This window comes from Ctenopharyngodon idella, chromosome 22 (genome assembly GCF_019924925.1).
Source record: "Ctenopharyngodon idella isolate HZGC_01 chromosome 22, HZGC01, whole genome shotgun sequence".
Taxonomy (NCBI): Eukaryota; Metazoa; Chordata; class Actinopteri; order Cypriniformes; family Xenocyprididae; genus Ctenopharyngodon; species Ctenopharyngodon idella.
Genome location: NC_067241.1, coordinates 23,343,360 through 23,360,539, shown reverse-complemented (window position 1 = coordinate 23,360,539; position 17,180 = coordinate 23,343,360). Strand labels below are relative to the sequence as shown.

At 44.1% G+C, this 17,180-nt stretch overlaps 1 protein-coding gene across 4 annotated transcripts in view; it reads left to right on the top strand.

Moving 5' to 3' along the window:
* Window positions 1-17,180, top strand: part of zmp:0000000926 (ataxin-1-like) — a 51,056-nt gene that overhangs the window by 21,937 nt on the left and 11,939 nt on the right. For 2 of the 4 annotated variants that reach the window (XM_051881232.1, XM_051881229.1), the window contains exon 2: window positions 5,452-6,936. In XM_051881232.1, coding sequence (XP_051737192.1) covers window positions 5,596-6,936 — 1,341 coding nt within the window. In that variant the 5' untranslated portion in view covers window positions 5,452-5,595. Of the gene's footprint in view, window positions 1-3,045; window positions 3,389-5,451; window positions 6,937-17,180 lie in introns of all 4 variants that reach the window. The other 2 variants (XM_051881231.1, XM_051881230.1) reach the window with 2 other exon arrangements.

The following is a 17,180-nucleotide window of genomic DNA, read 5'->3' as shown; positions in this document are numbered from 1 at the left end:
AGGGTTCAGACGCTTGTCTCTCATTCCTCGAGAAGAGGGCCAAGGGTGAGCAGAGCTTCCTCACTGCGAACTGAACGCATGTGCTCCACTCCCAAACAAACAATGCAAAGATCGTGGATGTCCTTATTTGTCATAAAATGAGAACACTGAGGCATGCACTTTCTAAGGCATTTGCTGTTTGTTTTCTCCATAATTCGTCTTCGTTCCCACTTGCTACAAACAAACAGCTCCTGAAGACAAAAAAAGCTGATAATGTGTAATACAGGTGCCCTTTTATACTCACGAGTGCTCCACTTGTCAAGTCAAGTCACCTTTATTTATATAGCGCTTTTTACAATACAGATTGTTTCAAAGCAGCTTTACATGGATAAACAAAAAAAAAAATTAGTCAGTGATGCAAACGGAATTCAATCCTGCTGTAAAGCAGCTTTAATAAGAAAATAGTGCCGTTGATCAGCTGAGGTCAGTTCAGTGTTCATTCAGTTCAGTTCAATGACTATGTAAAATTCAAAATTCATGTTAGTTCAATTCAACTATAAAGCAGCTCTGTAGAAAACAATTGTCATGTCTAGACCTGGCTGACTACAGTAACCTCAGGATAAGTGTTGATGCCATTCTTCTTAAGATGTAACAAGAAGATTGTGTTATGGGAAGTGTTCCCGGTTCCAGTTAACCTAATTTATGCAGCCTAATAATCCTTTAATGGATTTGACCTATAGAAATGTGGGTTATTTGTATTAGGAGAGTTCAGCGGAGCCAGTATTTGCATCTGTATCTGAAACAATCTCAAAATTATTCATATCTGTGTCTGTATTCAGTTAAAACCGGAAGTGGCCTGGGCTTTAACCGGAAGTTCGTACAATTACTCGAGAAGACCATTATGTCTATGTTTTAAATGTACAGTATGTCTGTTTCCTTCGTAGTCACTATGTCTTAATAAGTTTCATTAACCAACAATGAACAATAGTTATTTAAAAAAAATCTATTAATCTTAATTCATGGGAGCAAGATACAGTGTCCACACAGTGACGCCAGTGTTTTGCGCATTATTCCCTGTACCACCTCCTGCATTACATTACTAACTGTTAGCCCACATTGACAACAGTTAAAACTTGACATCAGTCATCATTATCTGCCAAAATTTACCACTGTTCTGTTTCCTCTTTTTCTCCTCTTCTTGCTTTTTTGTGTACTTATGTCTGCCAAACGGATATATCCTTCTCATTTTATCAAATATAAGCTTTCCACATTGTGTATGTTTCTCAGGGGTTGCACTAAAAGCATAAACAGTAAACAAAATAGGGCCCCGCGCATAGGGGGTTGCTGTGTGAGATTTTGCTGTGCAATATACAGGTATTATATCCTCAAAATGCATTACCTGCTTTGCCTGACCCGTAGCTATGCCTCTGCCTATCATCCGTTATTTCCACCACTTGATCAAGTCATTCTTCTATAAACTTCACTGCGTTTAGCCATGCCTCTCGTATTGAGCTCTTTTGGACTGCACACTTGACTCACATCATGTTCTTTCAATGAAATCAATGAAAAGCATTCACCCTATAGCTTGGTGACACGAACATTACAATTATTTTCTATATTTACTACAATACAGTTATACAATATACTTAGATAGCTGTCCCCACACATTTTGCGTCTGCCTGCCGCACAGCATTTTTTTTCCCTGTACAACATTAGAAGTGTGCAGCTTAGAAGGAGCAGTGGGCGTAAGTCAGAGGAGCTTTTTGTATGCTTTGGTGGTCAAAACAGAGGTTATGCGGTCTTCAAGCAGAGATGCCTTGTCGGCTTGCCTATGAGGCATTTGGGTTGTCTTTGGTATTTGAGCTTATTCTACAAGGAATGTGGCTTCTTCATTGGCATTGGTTAAAGGTGCTTGCTTGGAAGACATTGGCATGAGGCTGGTCCTCTCCAAATTTTTTTGTCTGATTTGTATGAGGCTTTGACTCCGACACCATAGGTTCCTTCTACGGAACGAACATAAATCATATGTACGTATATTTTTTTTTTTTTTTTTTTTTTTTTTTGCATTTGGCTTGTTTGGTGTGTCAATGTATGCTTGCTACACACGTTAAGTAATTTGGCAGGAACAGTTCATATGGTGTGATGTTATATAAATTGTTCCCTGTTGCTGCATGGGCTCATGCCTCTTTGCAGAAAATCTGAGGTGATGATGCCAAGCAGAAACTTGATGATGCCAAGCAGAAGAAGGCTATGACGTAGCACCTCTGTGATGAATTGAATTGGTGTAATTCTATGGGGCTTCATACCATGTGACCACTGGATATGTTTCCATCACGCAAGTGTCTCATTAACACTCAGGGTTACATAGTAACTAAGACATTTCTCAGCTTCCACAATCCAATCCAATTCAATAAAGGATTGTGATTCAGTAGGTTTTCGGTATGTGAGGCTACCCAGCATAATGCCACACAAACAGAACCAAGCAATTAACACAACAAAATGTCTCTCACTGTTTGACAGAAACTCAGATGAACATGCAAGAAACAGTATTTTTCTTTTGCACACCTGGTTAGAAAACTTCAGTTACCTGGTTATTATTCACACCTGGTTATGAAACTTCAGTTATGTAACACAATGCAGTCAGATGCGTTCTATGGTCAGAACACACCTATAAAGAAATTACCAGTAAATATGTCTAAATTCTCAGCCAAAAGGAACACTAATCACCACAATGGTGACTTCTAATGAAACAGCTATGCTCATGATTATTCCACAATGCAGCGTAATAAATTTGGAAATTTGTAATGCCAGAAAATAACCTAGTGATTTCATAGTATAATGTAGTTTATTTATGATCAGAAAGTCTTCTAAAATCCTGGTCATTGTTTACAGTGTAATGATGTGCTTGAAACCAGAGCATATATCACTATCTATCTACATACTTATCACGTATGTAAATGCATATGCTCAGAGCTGAGAGTGTGTGTTTGAGAGCGATAGGATGAGTAGGAGTGTGTGTAATTACCCGTCTGTTACTGCATGTGTGTGTGTTTATCCCTTTCACAGTGAGTAAGGCGAGTGGGCGACAGCAGCAACTGGTCTGCCTGTGTGTTGTTGCACAGCAGACAAGCCTCACACTGCACGATATTACTCATTTCCTTAGCCTTGTGTACATGCACACACACACACGCACAAACTCTCACACTTTTTCACAGTCAGCCTCGCAGCCCTTTCGACATGGTGTGACACCACAATTTGCCTGTAGATTTGCACACACCATTGCCTTAGTGGTGTGTTTGTGTGTGTGTGTGTGTGTGTGTGGAAGAGATGCAGGTGTGATGGACTGCTGGAGTAAGTGGCGTCACACGGATATCTGCTCAGCACACCCCATCAAGGTCAGTCGCATCAGGTCAGCAGTGCTTTTCATTTCGATCTCGATCTAAGTCATTAACCCCGTTTATGTGCGCTCGTGACGTGCTTAGAAGTTATGTTATGTTATTTTTTTCTGTAAACTGTGCTTTTCATTCTACTTTTTTTCTTTGCTTTTTACTGAAAGTACATAGTTTACTTTGTAATTATTTAGTATTCTTTGGTTTTTCTATGTTCCTTCGGTTGTTTTTAGTAAGTCATCGAAGATCACTGGTTTACAGTTTTTCCACTAGTTTGCACTGCACAGATTACTTGCACTAGAACAGTAGAACATGAGTTAACATAAAAAGAAGAAACTAGCGAGAATTAATAGACTGTGATGCTTCAAAAATAAACATAGTGTTAAGCCTCAATGTTATTGTGACAGTGAAATGTAATAAATGTCAGTTGCCATGAAATCCAGTCTGATAAATGACAAAAATTGCTATGCTGTGCTGTCTGTAAGGATAATTCTGGCAGTTAAAGACTATTCGTGTTTGTCAATTTGATTCTGTCACTGTTTGTCCTGTTTTCTACTGATTTTTTTAAAAGCTTTATAAAATCCTTTCTAAATGTATCAATTTGCAAAGCATTATACATGATCCCAAAACATCATGTTAGAGTGATTTAAAATGTCTTAAGAAGCAGGGCTGCAAAAAATGATTTGTAGGGATATAAGGTGTAGAATGTATTTGTAACCGACTTTCAAAACCTGAATGTATAGGGTGATACTCATGGCATGTTTCATGCATGTTACAGCTGTCAAAATTTATGTAATATTTTAATTTTATTTTTCAACACTCGAGAAATAAACCAAGAACAAGCTCGCAGAAATAGAACACAACATAAATTCTGTGAAATTATATGTTTAGGTCTATTTTCCAACCCTTCCAGTTCTGATTAGAATGCAAAAAAAAAAAAAAATGACCATAAAAATGCTTCTCATACCTTTTTTTTTTTTTTTAGATTTAAATGTCTGCACAAAACTATGTTTAAATACTGTAAAAAAAAAAAAAAAACAACAAAAAATGAAGCATTTAGCTCAACATTTAGTCTTATGAGAAATTACTAATGCTCAGCCCTCTATTTATTATTCAAGTAAATACGTTTTCTCCAAAAATTGCGCTATAACTTGAGTTCATATAAAATAAGGAACTTGTAAGAATGAATAGAAATGATCTCACTTCAATGTGAGAGTTCAGACTGCACAAACCAACTTTGTTTTAGCAGCTTGCTCCTATGTGTTGAGCTCTGAACACTTTGTCGGCCTACTTTTTCCGATAGAATCCCTATATAGCCCTCTTAGCCTTCTTTGGTCATTGTAGATGTATGGACTCAGTTTCCATGGAAACAACAGCAGGGTACTGGGTTCAGTCCATGCAGACAGTGTGGTAGACAGAGGCGTTGAGAAAGATACCAGATGTGCTGGCAGCGCATCGCAGTAAAATATAAGTGTCTATGGAGTGATGAATTGACATTAGAGGCACTGCCCCACATGAAGTTGTGAATGAAAAAAGCATGTTTTATTGCTTTAAGGAGCCTTCTTTTGTGTGTGTGTGTGTGTGTGTGTGTGTGTGTGTGTGCGTGTGTGTGTGTGTGTTTTTTTTTTTCTCCCAAATGCCTCTGTATATCCCAAAGTGAACTTCAATCATGAGGTAACTTTTCCTTTCACTACAATAGCAGTTACTGAAAAGTTCATTCTGGAGTTTAATCACAGGCAGCCTATTTAAAAACTGGCATGTAGTCTCTTGCCATATTTGTATGTGTGCGGGTGAGAAAATGTTTCTTGAGTGTGTGTATCAGTATATGTTTTGTGTGTTTGTTGGTACCACAACAGCAATATGGTGATAATCAAATGGAAGTTATATTTAGGTCAGATCAGAGTCTGAGTTTGCCAATTTATTGCTCCCACTAAAAAGCCTACAAAACAGAAGTTCTACAGAATAGAAGATAATCATATATAATGGCCCTAGCAATTGTATAGATTTTAAAATGTATGTTAAATGTGATGAACTAAATCTGTGGTCAGTCATGTTTTTTTTTTCTTTCCCTTTCTCCTCTCAGGTGAGTGGGAGTTCTGAACGTGGCCGTGTGTGACACGTTGCGTGCGTGATGCTGATCAGCAGAAGAAAATGTCTCTCTCCTAGCCCCTTGTTTTCCCCAGCCCATGTAACCTAGTGTGGCCCAGAAGGCCCGGGGGATTGTCCCATGAATCCAAGCCCAGACCGCAGCAAGGAGTGTCTCCCCCCAAAAAAGCGGGAGTCCCGACAGGGCTCGTCAGATCAACAAGCCCCAGAAGATGACTTCAAACCCCCTGCCCCTTTCCGAAGCCGAAGGCAGCATCACTCCACCGAGGGTCACAGAGAGAGTGGGGATCTTCTACCACCCCCTCCCCCCATGCTGCCACCTCTTCCTCTGTCATTGCCTTGGCAGGTGTCCTATACTCCCTCCATGCATCACTCGTACTTGCCGGTCCAGGTGGGAGAGCGGCGAGGGTCATCTTCGGCATCCTGGAGAGAGCCATTGTGTGGGCGGGGTATGGATGGAGGACTGGAGCATACCATTCCCCACCACTCTCGCTGGCTGAGCAGTGACATCCCCCCCATTAGTGTGCAACCACTCATCTCTGTGCCCACGTTCAAGAGTGTCTACACAGCCGAGTCCAGGGAAATGTGGTCCTACGGCCCCAGTCGGCGGGACTATAGCTCGTCTCTCTTCTCCCCCCATCTCTTTCCACAACCTACAGTTTATCCCCATGACACCCTCCCTGACAGCAGACTCAGGTACCAAGGCAGACGGCCCAATGGTGTTGATAGCCCAGACAGCAGGTCTGGACCTAGCAGAAGGTTGCCCGCTTGTGATGACTATGGGAACGACAGTGTAACCAGGTTGGATGGTCCACATGCCAATGGCAGGAGAAGACAGGAGAATACATCAAGACAGACCCTTGGAAGAGGCCTTTTGCCACGAGAGAACACAAGTTCACATTCCTCATCGTGGGACAGGGACCGTCGGGGAACACCCAAAGCTCCAATGCCCCCCTCATCAGACACAAAAACAGGAAAGGCAATCACTTCTCAGGACCATTTTGGTGTTAGTGCCTCTCAGGCTGGAGCTCAGATCTACTATGCTCTGGGGTCCCTTTGCCCTTCTGCTCAGCAGAACCCTCACGCATATCCACAACATAGTCCTTCTGTGTCCTGTTCCCCAAGGAATTCCCAGTACTCCCTGCAAAGCCAACAAAACAGCCATGGGGTTGAGACAGAATGGGATCCCTCTGCAGGGTCCTACCGCCCTCCTGTCGCTGTGCTCACTGGCCCTGACCCACCCCCTTCTGCAGTCCTACCTCATTTTGCCAAAGGTTCCCTGATTGAGCTGGCCGGTGGCCATCTGAAGAGGGTGGAGGAGCTCAAGACGGAGGATTTCTTACGGAGTGCTGACACCTTGCCTGAGTTTCACCTGAGCACCTGCACTATTCTGTTAATCTCGCCAGGACCCACTTATGGCTTCAACCACTTGCAGGTCTTACTCACAGACCGCAACACTCAGGTGAGTCTAGAACAAAAATTATGTGTACAGAAATCAAACTATGATGCCAAGTCAAGTGAAGACAAATTTTATTAAGGCACTATTTTATTAATGCTGTAGAGCGCAAAATGATGATAATAAGGAAGGGAATTTTGAAAACTAAAAACAGAAACAAAAGCACAAGTAAAGTAAAGATAAAGTATATTGCACAAACTAAATTAAAGCATGGAACACTTTTTCCAGATCCTTTATGACAATATTTACTTGCTTCATCTAAATTCATTGATGGATGAAAAACACAACACCAATTTTTTATTTTTATTTATTTTTTTTTGCATGTTCAAGTGGCTTAAATAAAAAACAAAAATAAGCAGAAAATTAGCCTAGTAAATTCTGTTTTTCACATTCAGCTAAAATACGTTCTTTCCCTTCCAAGCAACTGAAAAGGCTACTTAGAATCCAAATGAAGTCCCTTGAAACACTCACAGTAACGAGTTATTGAATGTGTTGATGTAATTTTCTCTGAAACATGAAGTTAGGGAAGGACATATCAAGCCACAGCTTCTGTGTCTATAATAATGTGAGGAGCAGGACGCTTCAGATTTTACAGAGCATTTGCTTGGACAGAAAATGTGATGAGAAGCTGGGTGGTATTCTAGAAAGCAAGGTTAACTTACCATCACATATGATGAACTCTCAGTTGATTAACCCCAACCTTCCTTACTCATGCATGTTCCAAAACCACAGTCTATAGTAAGTTCAGTCAACCCAGAGTATGAAACTCAGAGTTAACAGTGACCACACAAAGACATTCTTGACAGAGTACTGAATCCAGTGCCGCTTTTCCACTATCAGGCCAAACCGCTCTCTTTGCTTAACCGTTACATTCCGTGCCGATCCAGGCCAGCCATTTACATTCTTAGTGCATACCGCCACCTATGGGGCAATTGTGCAATCATTTTTAATCTTATCTTTTAATCTTCAATCAATTTATCTCTGTGAACAAGAATTATATTGTTTGTTTGATGCTAATTAAATTAAAAAACAAAGATTGATTGAACAAAAAAAAAAAAACAGTCTATGCTTGCAAAGATAATATCGTCATAAAGGTTTATTTTTTGTTTAGCCATTTTGCTTCCACATTTCTTGTATGAGATGTATTACATCAGTAGTTTTATTAGAAATACATTATATAGAAAACTCCCCATTGCAAAAAAAAAAATAATAACCTTTTGAGTGCAGATCCACTATGTGTGAGATGAGAATTAAATAAATAAATTAGAGTAAAATTAACATTGCTTTATGTTATTATAGTGCTTGATAATCAAATATATTAAATATAATAATTTTGTCATTGTTTTGAAGCACACTAGCTTTTAGATAACCTTAAGGCTAACACGTTTATACTAAGAGCCAAAACTGTATAAGTGTATAAGTGATATATGATATTAAAAGTGATATATGATATTATGCTTTTGGCAAATCACTTCAAGACAAGGCCATTTTGACATAGGTCTAAAATTTATGAACCTCTTTATGAAGCAGCAGGGATAAACAGGATAAACATTAGCAATAGGATTGCTGAAGAAAATGTTGGGCCTATGGTTCTGCATTTACATCTCCTTGGCCTATAAGAAGAACAGAAAAGTGTAGAGCAAAAGAACATGTTCTAAAATTTCAACCAGCTTTTCAGTGTCCATAAAACAAGAACAGACATATATAAAAACATATATAAAGGGATAAAAAAGAATGTGTCAGTTTCGTAAGCTCAAAAAAAAAAAAAAGTTATAAATACTCTTCAAGGTTAAATAGTTTAAACTAATTTGAATAATTAAATTTTCCCCTACTCAGTGCAATTAAATACTTTGAGCATTAAGGTTTACCGTGTATGCTGGGGTATAATTTTGTCATCATGATATTTCAGGTCATGATTTTCATTATCATTATCAGCCACCTTGGGAGTGAGAACAGTTTGGCTGTTTTAAATGGATGTCAATAGATGAGTGGGTTCAGTAAGCTCACTTTATGATCTGATAGCCTTTCTGCTCATCTTCAACGTTAAACATTAATTTTGGATTGAGCTATGTTTGGAGTTTACAACAAAATAAATATTGTTTTATTAGAGAAGTCACAAGAATGTTGTTTTGCGACAGGCAATATTCAGTTTGTAGCTTCACTTTTTCCCTTTTTCTGGCATCCGCAAACAATGATTGGCTGTCGTAAAAAGCAATTCAGTCATTGAGAATTATTTTTTACAATAAATATATTTCGATCTAATCTGTGATTCCATTTCAAATGGGAACTCACACTGCGTCCTCTAGAGGACACTTTGGGGAATGCCTCCAGCATGACCAGTGTTTGAAGCATGTGTTTAAATGTGACAATGTCAATGGCCAACGACAGTCCGTGATGTCTCAACTGGTGTGACCGTGAGTATAAAAGGACACCTGTATTAGACGTTGTAGCGAATCTGTACAGGTATTTAATTAATTTATGGGTGAAATATATGAATATAATAAATCATAAAGCTTTATGATTAATTATAATACATATACCGACCCGAGAGGGAATTATACATATATTGTGAATTAATTACAACGAATTATAATCAGTCACATATATGATTAGTTCTGGTTTGATAATAATTTAGAGAAACTATTAGTTTGTCCAGCAAACCGTTAGCTCCTCATAACCGATTATAAAAGGAAGGTTTTTCTCTGGCCACGAGAAAGACTTCCTATTCTAGCATCAATGCGTAAAGCAAGGATACTGGATCGAAACGTTAAAGTGACCTGGGTTTGTTGCATGAGCAAAAAGGACAATCGAGCATGAATATAATGTATTTAATATATGAAACTACGGATACAGAGACTATACTACTAGACATACACAAACAATACACATATATAGAAAACGAAAGTAAAGTCAAGAAAACAGAGGTGATCAAAGGAATGGCAACTTACTAACAGTTAAAACCTTTGAGAGCCAGCAAGGAAACTCAGCTTACACATCGAGCTTAAAACGCTTTGGAAAGAATGGTTCTATACTTGCATAGGTTCAGGTGCTGTGGTCGTTTCGTGTTTCTGCAGGAGTTTCGGTGCGTGCGGCTGAAGCGATTGGTCCTTTTCCGAGAAGGTGTTCTTCGGCGGGATTTTCAAACAAGGGTTTAACTTAAGAGTAAGATAACCGGAAAGGAAAGAAAAAGAGTCCGTCTCCTAGGCGATGAAGAGTGAAGACTTAGGGCGACGGATGAAGAGGGTTTGACAAAGAAACTGGTTGCCAAAAGATGGTCGTCCCGAAGAGAGGGGGCGCGTGATGGAAGCGCGGTCGCCGAGACGTCCGGGAGAGACGTGTGTTAAATGGCGAGAGACAATCGAGAGACAATGAGAGATGCGTGTCGTTGTGTTTTAAGGACAACAGGCCAGAACGCCTCCTGGGATACATCAGCCAATGATGAGGGTGCGATTTTGGCGGGCAAACTCTTTCTTTGTCTCCATTTATGACCTAATTTACATGGTTTATGAAGTGTCCGATCTGAGTACATTTTCTTCAAAGTACCATTAAAAATAGAAGAATGCATTTTACAGTCATGTGACATACATTTTCAATTAGAGCATAACGAAAGCTTTACAATGAGACCAAACTTGTCAGATGGCAAAGACATAAAAGGTGAGATACAGTTTATACTTGAGTTTTATCGTTTAGAAGAAAACTAATACAACTACAGTCGTAGCTAAGCTTATATACTAGGGATAAATACATGCACCTTTAAATACAGCGACGGGTACATATTGGCACAGTCATATTTGGAGGATAAATGTACATTCACAATCTCCATGCATGTTTGTATGTGTGTGTGTATTGGGGTTGTGGCCAGTGTCTGTGACCATATGTCCTTTAGTCCCACCAGGGTGACTCTTTGAAGTCTCTGGAGCTGGTGAGAATGTGTTCTGTTTTTCTTTACTGGGGTAACAAAGGTGCCAATGGGGCAATTGGTCCCGGACTTGCCGGAGCCGATTCGTGATTTACATGCACAGTTCAGGAGGCTAAAAGCATTCTGAAATGTCCAAAGTTGATTGACTAGCCGGATCTATCCAGACGCTACAATCCCCCTTTCGGCCAACGCAGTTCCTGTGCGGACTTCGTTGGACGGTAACAAGGTTCGATGGCACATGGATCCGGATGGTCACGCAGCAGGTGGTTCCTACTGGTTCTCTGTCCGTCTCGATGAGGCTGATCATTTTCTTTGACTTGGAACTTCCTCTCCTCTGTATCCTTTTGAAACCTTGTGGAAGGGCAGATAGGCACTTGTCCATGGACTCTTGCATCCCTTTGGTCCCTTCGGATAGGATGGAGGCCAGGCCCAGGGTGAGTGCGTACTTGATTGCTATGGAGAGGCAGAGGGCTGTGTCAGCAGCTGTCCAAGCCTGGGCTATAGGTGAGCTGGTCAGGACGGGCAGTCGGGAGAGTGCTTGGAGGGCTGTATCAACGAGAGTAATGTCAATTAGCTGGGACCCCCTTTTCTCAATCATCAGTTCCAGTTCTGGATCTAAGGTGTGGTTGTGATTTCCGGAGGAGGATGAGATTTCCAGTTCTGACGGGTCCTCTTTGCTTGAGAGACGGTACACTGCCAGATTGTTGAGGTGAAGGATGGAACCCAGGGGTACCTGGATCCACATACTTTGATTGGGCAGGCTGACACGAGTGGCCGTGTCGTGCTGATTGTAGGTTAGGGTGTCGATGCGAGTGGGGGTGTGGACGAGCAGTCGAGCGCCCACAATCTTGGCTTGTGTTCCGATGACTGGGGTGTGAGGCTTGGCCTCGGCGGGGCAGCGTGTGTCGCTGATCACGGGCTGCAACCGGCAGATTCCTTCAGTGTGTTCTCTGAGGGAAGGCTTGTTAGAGCCGAAGCAGTGAATGTCTTTGGTCAAAATGCACCTGCTCAAAGGGGGAGCCAGATACAGCTGTGGGTCGCTGTAGTGGTAGACTACCACATCTGAGGTATGTATCTTGGGGTGGATGTTACCTTGCCACCACCTGACATTGACCTTGTCTTTGGGTCTGTAGATGTTATCTGGTTCACCGATGGGTGGATTGAGAAGGACGCCCACCTCATTCTGCTCTGGGTTGGCGCGCAGTAGGACGGCAGCACCCAGAGAGTCAGCGAGGTGGGCTGGAACAGTCTTGGTGGGTCTGCCAGTAGCAAAGTCCAGCATAGCTTGTACAGGGTACTGAGGAATTCTATTTACAGCCACGCTCTCCATAGAGAAGCTAACTTCTCGCCGCAGGTATGTTATCAGAGCTATACCCAGCTGACTTTGGGCAAAGTCATTTTGGAAGACTGTAAACAGTTGCTTCATTGAGTTCACCGTTTGGGTCAGCAGGAAACTGTGAGTACCGAGAACCACCACAATACCTTCCCAGGATTTGCCGATGGTTTGCAGGGTTTGACGCTGCTTTGCGAGTTGTTTTCTCAGCTGTGGGCGGAGCTCGTCGAGGTGCTGGTGAGTGGAGTAGGCTGTAATGATGCTGGGGTCTCCTGGTTGGTACAGGTGCACCGGCAGCGTCACCTGCCGCGCCGTCATTAGTTCAGTGGGGGACACCTGAGTTGACTCCGGTATGGTGTCCGTGGTGGCTATGAACCCCAGAGGAAGTTTTACATTCCAGTCTTTCTGGTTGACTGACCATGAGATTGTGACTCCTCTGCGTTGCAGTGGGGTTCTGGGATTTGTGTTTGCAGTTTGGACTTGACAGCAAACCTGACATCCTCTGACATCCTCTGCCACATCTTGCTGCATGCTGGGCCAGTACGCCACTTGTTTTAATGTCTCATCAGTGGTTCTGGTGCCATGGTGTCTGGCACATGGTGTGTCGTGGGCGTATATCAGTTCACCCCCCTTTTGGCCTTGTGGCAGTACGAGCTTTGGCGCTGTGAGGTCGTCCAGGACATGTTTTAGGATGTTTAGTCCCACACGCAGCATGTGGTTGATCCCATGCAGCCGTTTGTGGCTGGGGTTCACCGTGGGACCAGATGCCGTGATCGGGAGGTTGGAGGGGTTTGAGTGGTGGTTTAAAATAGTTCGTAAGGAAGTGTTGGTAATTTTGGTTGTCAGTGGCAGTGGCCGTAAGGCGGGAAATGTTGCAGGAACAGAACGCTGGCTGCGGGTTGCTGCTGCCACACTAAGGGTGGGTGACTGGGGTGGGGCTGACCGTAGATTGTTATGCAGCGTGCCAGTCTTGGCACGGGCAGTAGTTTGGTCGTTTGCACTTTTGCCACGCCCTGGTTGTTTTGAATGTCTGTTCACCTTTTTCCAGTAAACGATCATGTCATGTGTTTGGGTGATGTCATCACGTGTTTGGAACAGGTGTTGATGTTTCACCGACATGTTGTATTCAGTCCTGAAATTAGTTTGTTTCCAGCCTGGAAGATGGCATGTGAAACTAGGTCTGGCATTGCATGAGTCTGTGCAAATGAGGAGTTCTTTGATGTTATGGGCTGAGGCAACTTGAAGGGTTATGAGAGTAGCTGCTACTTCAACATACTGACGTGACTGGGGACCCCACCTGAAGTTCTGTGGTTGGCAGGGTTGGTTGTTTAACCCTCGCACCCCTGCACCTGCCTGTAGGATGCCCTCATGGTTGTAGGAATGTCCATCGACATAGGCCGTGGGCATACCTTGGCACGCATTCTCTTCGAAGTACTTGTGACAGGTTGGTTGTTGTTGTTGGGGTACTTCTACCTCAAATGTCAAAGCTGGTGTGTTGTTTAGGGTTTGACCACGTCTCATGTTGAGCCGAACAGCACCCTCTTTGGTGTAAGCTGGTACTACAGCTTCCTGTATGTTGAGCAGGATGCAGACCTCTGGGATGGTCTGGCCTGACAGGAAATTGGCAGTGTCGACAGGAACAACAGGGGGCTGTACAGTCATTGGGGCCCACACCAACTCATTAGCACTGTCCATATGAGCCTTAGGGTGCATCAGGGAGTCCGGAAAGACCAGGAAGTGATGGGTTAGACGCAGGTCATTCCATTTCAAGTTCAAAACGCAGATGTTTTTGGCAGTCGTCATGGTTGGCAGACGAAAGTCCAATGGGAAGTGTGTGTGCTTGTTGACACATGGGAGGTTCGGTGTTCCCTCAATAAGAGCACTTAACAGCGTGTGGCTGAAGGCTGAGTTGTCTGCCCACAGTGTGCGAATAATGTCTTTTGTAGTCACATCATTCAGCTGTGAGTCTGTGGTGACCTTGGAACAGAAGGAGTTAAAGTCTATGGTGAGTTTGAGTGTGCAGGGTAGCGAACTTGAACTTTGCCCTGAGACGGGGTTCCCGCGGCTAGCTGCAAGATTTCCCGTGACCTCTGTGACCTGACAGTCTGGCTCAGGTGACCTGGGTGACTGGAAGGGCAATGGTTCTCGTACTTGAGCCCAAATTTTCAGCTGTCTGAAGTCCAATAAGGGCTCAAAGCGATCTAGCAAGTCTTTGCCAATGAGCAAGGGAAACGTGTCCATTGGTGAAATGTATACGGGGTGTACCAAGCTCATTGGCCCGATGGTTAGATGAATGGGAGCTATTTGTTCAAGTTGGACCTCATTTTGGCTGTACGACTGCACATTTAGCTCACATCTTTGTGGTTTGAGAGTTCGATTTTGTCTCTTGGCTTTATCTCTGAGTATTTCAAAGAGGTTAGTTGACATCAAAGTGAGATCTGCTCCGGTGTCTACGAGCGCTTCAATTCTCACATCATTTTCCACAGTGATGGCTATGTACAGCTTTCGGGCCACCCCCTTTTCGATAAGGTTCCCCAGGAGTCTTGGTACCGGGGCTTGGGTGCTGACCGGTAAGCAAGTGGGGCTGGTGTCATGTGGTTCGTTAGGGAGGCAGACAACCAGAACAGCACTTTCTGGTAACTTGGAGTCTTGGTCATCGGTGTGATGATGTGAGTTGGTTGGCTCTGGATGTGCAGTTGTCAGCTGAGGTGGCTGGGTGACGCGGTCACTCAGTGATGCGCTAACTGATTCTGTGGTTAGTGGCTGGTCGGCAGTGATTTGTGTGTGAGGTTCTGTCGGGGGTTTGTCAGGGCAGACGGTGGGGGTAGGTTTCCGTCCTAGTCATAAGGAGTCTGGCTTGTCTTTCTTGTCTTCCTTGTGGTGCTTTTCCTGAATCAGCTCTTTTAGGGCCTTCAGGATCTCTGCAGACTCAGACATAGCTGCACTGTTCTGCTCCTGTGAACGCTCGGACTTGGGCTTGTTCGGTGCACGTCGAGAGGCATTCTGTCTTTGGCGGTCGGGGCTTGAAGTTCTGGCCGATGAAGATCTGCCATTTCTGGGTCGCCGGCTGGCCTCCCAGGTGGCACTGCCCTTTGGGTTGCTGGGTAACCGGGACTTGTCCCAGACTCTTTCAGAACGCCCAGTCTGGTGCTTGGGACGGACACCCTCGTAGTGAGGCTGCCCTCTGTTGGCCGGGAACTGTCGTGACTCTCTGTTAAACGGTCTGTCACTGTGGTGCATGTGTGCGCCCTCTAGGGCCAGTTCTGGACAGTGATCAGAGACCGGGTAAATGGTTGGATTTTTAACAGTCTTTTCAGATGCAGCCTTTTGCTTAGAATAAGCCTTGTGGGCTAAATCTCGCAGCTGTTGAGTGGACATACTCCGTGGGCAGGCCAAGACTCCCAGATGATGACTCACCGCAGGATGCAGATTTCGGAGAAACAAAGTCTTAAAGTTGAAATCTTCCTCCATTCCTGGCTCGTTACGTGCTCCGAAGTAGGCCCTTCGTATTCGGTTGTAGTACGCTTGTGGGGTTTCCAGTCGTCCCTGTTTAAGGTCCATGGCTGCGAGGAGCCCTTGGTCCGATTCAGGGTCAGAAAACTCTCTGATCAGAGCCTGTCGCAGCTGCTGGTAGTCTGATTTGACAGCTTCTGGCTGCCGATCTAGAAAGCTGCGCACATCACGGCTAGACGTGATTCGGAGTAGGTACAACCTGTCCCATGCATTCACGTTGGCCACATTTTGCAGCAGAAAGTCAATGTCCTGCAAATACGCGTGTACGTCAACGCCCCCTGCTGGGTTTGGGGTGAAAGTGGGGATATTCTTTGCTAGCTTGTCCAGATCTTTGGGAGCCATGCCGTAGCTAGTGGCACAGGTTTTCTGGAGAGGCTCCCAACCTTTTGCTGTTGAAGAAGGTTCTTGGCCGCTCGCGGGTGGCATCTTGAGCAGTGGACTTTCAACCCCCTTTTGAACTAGGGATTGTTGACTGGGCCTACTGGCCAGGAGAAACTCTGTGAAGTGTGCTTCCCCTCCCAAGTCACCTTGCAGTTTATAAGAATGTTTCAGTTCTCTGTGAACAGTGTCCAATTCATCTCTTAAATAGTCTCTTTGCTGTTTCAAACCAAGGATCTCACTTCGGGCCTGTTTAAGATGATTTTCGCAGGCCCGGGCCTTAGCGTCCCTTTCTTTCAGTTCGATCTCTGCTCTTGCTAGGAGAGTTTCACCTTGTTGGAGTTTTCCAGTTAGTTCCTCCCTGGATTCCTTTTCCAACTGCTCTTTACGCTCCGCCTCCAGGTGGAGCTCTGCAAGGGCTTTTTGGAGTCTCTCTACCTCCTCTTGCAGCTCGGGGTCGGATTCATCCGCTGTCCCACGCTGGTCCTGGGTCTCGAGGAGTAGATGATCGAGGTGATGTTGAGTCTGGGCCTGATTTCTTCTGGCCTCCCCGGCCTGAAGCTTGAGCGCCGCTGCTTCCTGCTCCAGGAGAGCGTTGCTCCTTTCGCTAAGCTTCACCTGGGCAATGAGGTTGTGGGCAAGGCCGCCAATGAGCTTGGCCCATTCTTTGTGGTTGTAGCTCTGCGTCGGATCGTGGGCCATTAGTCGATTTAGGTCCCCGTCCAACTGCTCACGGCTCAGGTGCTGGAGGTCACCGGCGGCGTTGGGCAGGAATGCGTTGGTCATGACGCCCAACCAGGTCTCGAGATGATCCCAGTGGGTGTCAGGGCTGGATGCTCGCGACATAGTGGCTTTACTGTTGACGAGAGAAAGACAGCACAAAAGAACCAATGCAAGCTCGCGCAGGACTAGCGCGTTACGTAATACGTAATTAGCTAAACTTTGTGTGTGATTCCAGTTAACTGGTGCAGACAGTTAGCGGAATATAGGCCCAACACTTATTGTCGATGGCCAGGAACGACCACGTGGGTTAATTTGTGTCGGCGAGTGCTGGATTTAAATAAAGATCTTGACAGGCGGAGGCTCTACGAGTCTACTAATGACTTT